At 44.9% G+C, this 8,775-nt stretch overlaps 1 protein-coding gene across 1 annotated transcript in view; it reads right to left on the reverse strand.

Annotated features, from left to right (window-relative positions):
- Positions 1-368: 368 nt before the first annotated feature.
- The window catches only part of CAPN6 (calpain 6), a 69,413-nt gene continuing 61,006 nt past the window's right edge, over positions 369-8,775 (reverse strand). The window contains exons 13-14 of the mRNA XM_009327838.1: positions 3,329-3,465; positions 369-1,777 (exon numbers count right to left, since the gene is read on the reverse strand). Coding sequence (XP_009326113.1) covers positions 1,595-1,777; positions 3,329-3,465 — 320 coding nt within the window. The 3' untranslated portion in view covers positions 369-1,594. The remainder of the gene's footprint in view (positions 1,778-3,328; positions 3,466-8,775) is intronic.

An 8,775-nucleotide genomic window follows, 5' to 3' on the forward strand; every position in this document is an offset into this window, starting at 1 on the left:
ATCCTTCAACCAGTCACCCCAGTGCCCTGAAGTCCCTTTTGATCGCTTCTGGACTTCTCTCTGCAACCTCATCACTGCCAGCCCGTATAACCAACAGCGGGTAGTAGTCGGAAGGCCGTACCAGACCAGGGAGTTTCCTAGTAATGTCTCTGACCCGGGCCCCAGGGAGGCAGCAGACTTCCCTGTGGGACGGATCCGGTCGGCATATAGGGCCCTCTGTTCCCCTCAGAAGGGAATCGCCTATGACAATCACCCTCCTTTTTTTCTTGGCAGAGGCAGTCATAATGCGTGGGGCTGACTGCCTCACCCTAGGCAACCTCCTGGATGGACCTTCGTCTAGCAGACATCTACATGTCTGCTATGAGGAAGCCCTGCCGTTGGGCTATATGCAGTCTAAAAGTTAAAAGAAAGTTTGTACTGGAACCCTGCTTTGAAGGAAATATGAAACAATACCTGTCCTCCATTATACCCAAGTTAAATGTCATCAAAGACGTCAGCTCTGTCAGCAATAAACCGATGCAAAATTTCGAGAGTGAAACCTGATACCTGCCAGGGCACAGCATCTTTGTTTTACAAACCCATCCTTGCCATGAGCTAATTTTGTCCACTTTCAGTCTGGCGCTACCCATCACATCTAATGAACCAAAAGGAGTGTTATTCCATTTTTAGCATCATGTGGATTAAACAAAGCCTCCTGAGCAAGGAGGCTCCCATTACTGAATTTGTCCTCTGAGCAAAGCCACAGCTGAGTTGTGAGGTGCCCTTCTCTTGGCCAGAGATAATCAACTCATGAGTCATCAGCTTGAGGTGGAGAATAGAAGAATAAGAAAGCCAATCTGAGAGCCTTTGTGCGGCCAAAGCTCTTATTTGCTGTGGTGTTCAAATAGGCACTGCAAGACCTGCCCTTCCGTTTCAGTGTTGCCCTAGCACGCCTGGTCTTAAGGCTATGACCTATGACTGAACTCCTTGAGTAATGACATTTTCGCCAAGGAACAGAAACATCTGATCTACAGCAGTAACAATGAAATTCATCAAGAATTTTATATGCCAAAAAAAATTCCAATCAAAGATTAAAAAAATCCCCCTCCCAAATACAGCCTGGCCGTGAACAAGGACTGAGCCACGCAAATACACCTTGTGCTTGCCACCCCACCAGCCTGCTGGTACGTGACCATGGAGATGCAGCCGTTCCTGCCTGCATCCAGTCCCACTGCTGGGAACCGATGACGATGTGCTGAGAACCTGTGAGAAGAGTCACATGTGCTTCCAGCTTGTGTGCCGAGACCTCCTGAAAGATGCTGCTGGGGAAGATGGTCACATCCTAATGAGCTTATCTGCTAACGTTTAGTTTGGCCCCTCTTCTACTGTATTTGCTGTATCATGAACATATATATGTATAAATACATATTTTTTCCCTCTTTAAAAGCCTCTCTCCCTGTTATCCATGATAATGTGGAGAGTTAGAGGGCTTTTTCCTTTTAAAGCGATTATGATTACGTGCAACCTTTGCTCCCGAGTCATTCGCACAGAAAGCACAGACAAGCCCCCCTGCTGCGAGGTGACAGCTCTGTCTGGCTCTGCGGGGCTTTGGTATTCATAGCTCCACGAGGTCATCGCTGGAAAAAACCTTGACGGTGATGTGACCTGGCATCTCGGCTGCTTCTCGCCTGCCTCTCCCTCGGAGCTGCAGAGTCTGCTGTTCTCTGGGGTCACTGGGTGAAGCTGCCAGCACTGCCTGTCCGAGGAACTGGTCACACAGGATGTTGCTGTTCCAGACCTAGAGACAAGGGAACAGAAATAAAGCCAGCTGAAGCAGTGCTTCTCTCACACTCCACCTGTAAGGGTTGTGCTGGAGGAGGGTCACCCCCATTAACCCCTTGAAAAAGCAGCGAGGAGGGGGCGTACATCTAAATTTATCTAATTGCTTAGAAAGCATGTGGGAGATTCTGGATTTGCATGCTCATTTACATACACTATGCAAATAAGGAGCTAAATGCAGCTTTTTGCTTTCTAGGTCACAGCCTGCCTAGAAGAGGACTAAAAATTGCCTGTTTGAGCTCATCAGCAGTAAAAACCTACATGCAATCAGCCAGTCTGTGCCACCCTGCCTGCTTGTGCTCACCTCTGCAACGTCTTCAGTGCTTTTCCTCTGGCTGTGTTAGAGCCAGGTCCACACCGCTAGAGCAAGGGACTGCAGTAGTTTTGGAGTCCTTGGACACGTCCTTTGTCACTACTCAGGGTGGGGTTGGGCATATAGCAAGCAGCAACTGAAATGCTGTTAATGGTGGGGTTTGCCGCCAATCTCACATGCCAGTCTTTGTTTGGTCTGTGAAGTTCATTAGCATCTAACGTTCAGTTATCCTGGCAAAGTCAAAGTGTTTGAGCTGCATACTGTAGAGAGATGGGGTGAGGTCCCACGTGTAAATCAAATCTTTTCTAAGGATTACGCAATCCTGCACATGCCAAGAACACAGACCATGTGCCATCAGCTATTATATCAGTTCCCTCTAATCCATAACTACAGTCTGTGGTTTGGGGGATAACACTGCTATCATCCTCCTTCTAGTTATAATATTTGTAGAACATACCTGTTAGTTCAGAGGAGTACTGTGGCACAGGAGTACTATGCACCAGTACTGCATTAGGCAGTGAAAAGTCAGAAATGTATCTCTTCTTGCAACACAGTGCTATAAAGCTATTTCAATTTCTGGCACTTATATGCCACAGTGAATTGATTCACAGGTTCATAGTAAGATCTCCCTACACTGATGAAGAAGACATAGTCCTTAATATGTGTCTGATGCTAAACAACTGCGTGTATCAAACTGAAATGCCATTCCACCCTCCCAAAGTTTTCCTGGATTGCCTCATCTAAATACCAAGCTCTGTTTCTCCAGCTAGTGCTGAGGTAAACAGTGTGGTCTAGTTCCCACAGGACTAGAATTCAAGGTAACAAACTTCTAAAAAGCCTTAGCTTTGGTTTTATTGCAAACACTGACTCTGGACAACACTTGGCTTTTCTTTGTCTCTGTTTCGTCAGATGCCAAATGAGGCAAAAGGTAATTCTGTAAATTCCTTCAAAGCCTTGGAATGAAATATGCCTTCTAATCCCTAAGTGTCATCAGTTGCTGTTTTATGGAAGAGACCTAGGCTAGAGAATCAGTAGAACAGCTCAATAGCTCCAGGCTGTTCAGGGGGAGCAGAGGTTCTCACACTTCTATCCTGGGTATCAGTCACATGGAGGAAGAGTTAGCACATGTCAAGCCCAGCGATGCTGTTGTGCTCCCCTACCCTCCTTGAGCAGCCCACCCTGCATGGCTTATCTCACCTGGACAATGATAGGACTGTTGATGTTCTTTCTGTAGAAAACCACTTGTGTGTCGAAGATGGCACTGGTCGTATCGTGTTGCACAGGGGAGCGCCTGTTTTGGTTCTCACACTTGATAAGCACATAGGGATCTGCTCCTAAAACACAATCAGCAGCACAGTTCTTAGGACACAGAACGGCAGCTGAGACCTGCCCAGAAACCCAGCAGAAGCAATCCCCTCCTGTGCCCGGCAGCACCACTGCTATTGAGCACAGGAACAGGGCACCAGAGCACGTCACATCCACTGCTAGCTGCCCATCACCAGCAGAGGTGAAATACCTCATTCTGGTAACAACTGGATGCTCAGAGCTGGAAACAAAGCACCATTTGCTGTGAACCCAGCTCATTCCTAGACTGGGATTGTGATCTTTCCACATTCCCTTCCTGTGCATCCTCCTGGCTCATCTAACAGAAAGTCTTCAAAGTGACACTCTAAGCTCCCCAACACTGCTCTAGATGTGAGAGCCAAAATGCGTCTGTGCATATGCAGTCTGATATGTAGTTCTGGGCGCCTGGGCAAAAATGGAAGGTAAGGACTGTTCTTCATCCACAATTCCTATGGAGGGCAAGGACGGGAACTGCACAGAACTGCTTTTAGATCACTGAATGCACATCTCAGTGCCCACCTTTAGACTGCCTAGCTCAAAAGTGCTGTCTACTGTATTCTGATATGAGTATTAGTGTCAGGAGGTAGTTTTCAAGAAGCAGTTTCTCTTCCAGAAAGTAAAATATTGTCAAAAAGCAAAAACATTTTGTAGGAGTGCACTGGTTTCAACAAAGTTTTCTGTGGGAAACTGTCAAAGCAAATCCTCCCCAGTTTCTCATTTCATTCCCATGAACCTGAGACAATTTCTTTGGTTCTATCATTTGCATCAATGTAATTTTAAAGTTTATGTTATCACAACATGTTTGTATCTACTATAGGTCCTAGTTACTGTTTTAAATTACACTTTAATCATATGTAACCCACTGAGATTATTCAACATTCTAGCAATGCTTTGTTGTTTTTACACTGAACATTTTTACTTCGTTATAAATGTTGATCTATTCTTTCCGTTCCAATAGGGAGCAAGAACCGATTTGGAAACACCTGTCTTTATCCTCAAATAGAATGGACCGTTCCACTTTCTAATTAACTTTTAATTAAAACACAGGCACTACCATTTTTTTGTATTTCAACACAACTATTTCTGCCCATTCCTATTGTTAATGACAGCGTATCTGTTTTTCCACACCTTGCTACTTTTTAGATATGGATTTTAAATAAACCCACTGAACGTGTGTAAGTCAGGCTCGCGATCATTTCTTACACACATTTCGTCAACATCTACTTGAAAATGCCGCCACTGGAATGACAGCCATAAGGCAGCACAATTTTAAGGCAGTTTTCATTTTTTAACAATTCATACCCCAGATGATTTTCCTCAAACATGTCACTCATTTATAAGAACGGATACCAACATCTCACGCAAACAAACTACGTAACAGCTACATCCAAAACAGAAGGAGCTACTTCCACTTGTGAGAAAGAAACAGATTTTTCCATATGCTGCGCTATGATTACACCTGGCCAGACATGCGAGAGGCCTGTTACCCTGACAACATCTCCCACTTTCTATAGCAGGTAGCGGCGTATTGGCTTTTCTGATAGGCAATTACTTTCTGTGTCACTGAATGTGTGGATTTAGCTCTGGGGCATGGGGCGGCACCACGCTGTGTAATCAGTGATGGAAAAGCTCCCCCCTTTGCAAAGAGATTTGGAAAATGGATCTGAATGGAATGGGTACTTTGGCGAAAGGCAAAGAGCAAAGCAACATCTGATCATCAACAGTAATTAAGAGATAAAAGGCATAAGAAGGGGTGGGGAAAAGACACAGCTTAAAGAGGTAACAGGCATAGCTGCTGGAAGAGGGAGCTGTTAATGAAGGGACTTGCTAAGTGAAAGGAAAAGGAAAGCTAACATTTGAAAGAAACAGATTCAAATTCTCAGAAAGAGCTAGGAAAAAAGAGAGAGGTAGAAGAGGAACATGAAAGGTACCTGCACAGCATGACCTCATGATGGCATTGCTGTGTGGTCAGAAATGTTTTACGCTGAGGGTGGTGAAGCACTGGCCCAGGTTGTCCCGGGAGGTGGTGGATGCCCCATCCCTGGAAACGTTCAAGGTCAGGCTGGACGGGGCTCTGAGCAACCTGATCTAGCTGAAGATGTCCCTGCCCACGGCAGGGGGGTTGGACTAGATGACCTTTAGAGGTCCCTTCCAACCCAAACTATTCTATGATTCTATGACTGGCTCTAATTCCAGAACAAGAGAAAGAATGGGAGAGCAGCATATGTGGGATGAAACAAGGGACATTCTCAGCTACAGTTGGCCCAGTTCTTTGCAGCTCTGGGCCTGGTTTATTTACAGTACAAAGACAACGCAGAAAAGGCTATGAACATGGAAAAGCAACATCCTAGTATTTGCCATGAGCTGGGATTGAAAACAACTGGAGCTGCTACTCTGGCAACTGCTCCGGAAGGAAGACTGGAGAACAGTTCTCAGGCACACACGAGTCAAGCTATGCCTTGAACACCATACTGTGTATAAACAACTGTTTCACCTCAGTCCTATGGCCATGCTGTTGTATTGGGAAGTTGTACGAAAGAACAGCGCATTGAACAGTAATGACATTTCCAAGGCTTAAAGAAATCTACGCAAGTAGTCTAAGGCTAACTTTTTTTTTTTTTCCTAGTATTTGCCATGAGCTGGGATTGAAAACAACTGGAGCTGCTACTCTGGCAACTGCTCCGGAAGGAAGACTGGAGAACAGTTCTCAGGCACACACGAGTCAAGCTATGCCTTGAACACCATACTGTGTATAAACAACTGTTTCACCTCAGTCCTATGGCCATGCTGTTGTACTGGGAAGTTGTACGAAAGAACAGCGCATTGAACAGTAATGACATTTCCAAGGCTTAAAGAAATCTACGCACAGTAGTCTAAGGCTAACTTTTTTTCTTTTGAGAATTGGACTGAGGATCTAACATCCGCATCCTTTAGCACCATACCAAACATAGGCGGCTTTCTAGAAAATGTTCTTGAGAAAAAGTTCTCAGAGACATTCCCTCTCTTCTCCAGCTAGACCATTCTTCCTGGTATACGGAGAGCTATGACAAACTCAGTCACTGGAAAAAGGCACGGGCCAAACAGAGCAGACACAGTGCTGAGGCACAAGCACTGCCTTGGGAATTAGAACAGGCTGTTTTGCCTTTTGCAGTTGCGTCTTTGCTCATGTGATACCTCTTAGCTTCTCCTGCAATAAAGATAATAAAAGGGAGTCTTTTCCACTGGCATCAGTAAATCCTCCTCCCCCCACCTCTGCTCCATTTTCTCTCTGCTTCCCTTCTCGTGCTTTGACTGGATATTTACCAGCTGCTTTTTGCCTTCTCCTTCCTTCTATTTCTCAGACTGCTCCCAAGGCAACTGCCGTTAAAGGTACCAGATACCCTGCTTACCAGGTATGCCACATACCGGGGATCACAATACCTAGTTTAGAAAAGAAGTGGTGAAAGGCAATTAAACATGCAAATTCAACATGGAATTTCAGTAGAAAGACTTAAAAAAGCAAAAGATTATTTGTTCTCAAAGATAAGCTCTTGGGAAAAGAGTGTGGCAGACAGTAGCAAGAGCAATTTTTAAGACAGACTTGGGAACGAGAGACAGAAAATCTCCAAGCACACAGTGCTTCCTCATCTTCTTGCAAACCTGCCACTGCACTTGGCTCACAGATAGTTGGATCAACTTCAGAACAAGCTAACTCGGAGAGAGGTAATTCCAAGAGAAGCAGCCTGTATGCATTCAGAATTGAGTCTGGGCAGCTAGATTCGTCCCCTATTCTTGACAACAGCAAATCATCCATTATTTTTTCCAGACAGGACAATAGATCAAAGACAGCAGCAAGGAGGAGCTTTCCAATAAATATTTAAAATAGAGATTAAACAACCTTCCTCTGGCCAGGAGCAGGGTTCTGATGACAACCAGCTCGTGAACCAGGCCGGGTGTGCACTTGCTATGCAATCTTCTCTTCCAATTTTAAGTAGTTGCTCAGAAATTTGTGCTAAGCACAACTCTCAGATGACAGTGATGGGCTTATGTGGAGAACAGTGCATTCGAGTCTAAAATCCCTCTATCCAAGTTATATCAAAAAAAAGGTATCTCTGTTCAGGCTGCTCTTACTTTCTGCAACTGCATAGCCCAGTGTCAGAGTATAGAGACATCCTGATGTTTTCAGGACAGTTTGTCACAGAGATATAATGCCGTGTCTCCATTCCCAGAAGCTTCAGAATGAATCATAACCTCCTCCTTTATCATCATGTTTTGTCTTCTCTCTATGCTAAGGGATGGTAGTGACAAACCAGGCAGGCGGCTGGACAAGGGGGAATACAGCTGACAAATGGCAGAGACTGAGCATAAGAAAAGCAGCAGCTTGAGAGCTGAGATGCCGCAGATCAGAAGGTGAAGGAGAAGTCAGGAAACCCTTGTGAAATGCAGTGAGGCTAATCAGACGCAGCAGCTCACATAGAAGAAAGTTGCCATCAACCTTCGCACCAGAAAATAAGTAACCTTTGTGTGAGGTTCTCTTAGCAGCAGGCAAACACAACCACTTAATCTACCTATTTTCTACTTGAATAAACATATTGACCATGCCTAACCTGAAAGGAAACCTCTACTTGTCACTCCCAATGACAATTGCTGTGTGGCCTCTTCCCTCATCTCAGCATCGATTAGACAGGAAGCTGCTGTTGAGTTTTAAGTCTAGTTCACATCAGAAAATGCTGCAGGAGCGGCAGGTAAGGTTGGTATTTCAGAAACTGCCCATGTGATTTTGAGGTCTAAACTCACTTCAGAGAAAGCTGGTCTTTTTCAAATGCCTGTCTGCTCTTTCTCCTTGAGATAAGCGTGGGAGAGGGTCCAGATGTGGATTCAGAGAAGCCAGAGAGGAGACGAGAGATGACAAGGAGCTGTATTCTTTTTTGGCAGTATTAGGAAGCAATCTTAGAATATGGGTTACTTAATGTCCCTGGACACATTACTTTCTAGTGTAAATTTACAATCCAGCCAGACAATGTGCTTCAGAGAATTTCTATAGCCACTCTTTTAATCTACCAACCCCCCCCCCCCCAAATGTCAGAAAAATGTACAAACCCCCCCCCAAATGTCAGAAACATGTACCATACCCAGCTTTCTATGTTACCAAAAATGGGCTCTAGTATCAATCGGGAGCTTTGCCAAATTTCCCAGCAAGGTGCCCTTAGAAGGCAGAGTGCCAGTTATGGACGTTATCCTTCTCATTGCACAGCTTGATTTTATTGTGTAGCACAAATGTCAGCCGTGCACATTTGGCTTCATGGGTTTTTTTATTTACA

The sequence above is a fragment of the Pygoscelis adeliae genome, unplaced genomic scaffold, assembly GCF_000699105.1.
Source record: "Pygoscelis adeliae isolate BGI_AS28 unplaced genomic scaffold, ASM69910v1 Scaffold14, whole genome shotgun sequence".
In the NCBI taxonomy this organism is placed as follows: domain Eukaryota; kingdom Metazoa; phylum Chordata; class Aves; order Sphenisciformes; family Spheniscidae; genus Pygoscelis; species Pygoscelis adeliae.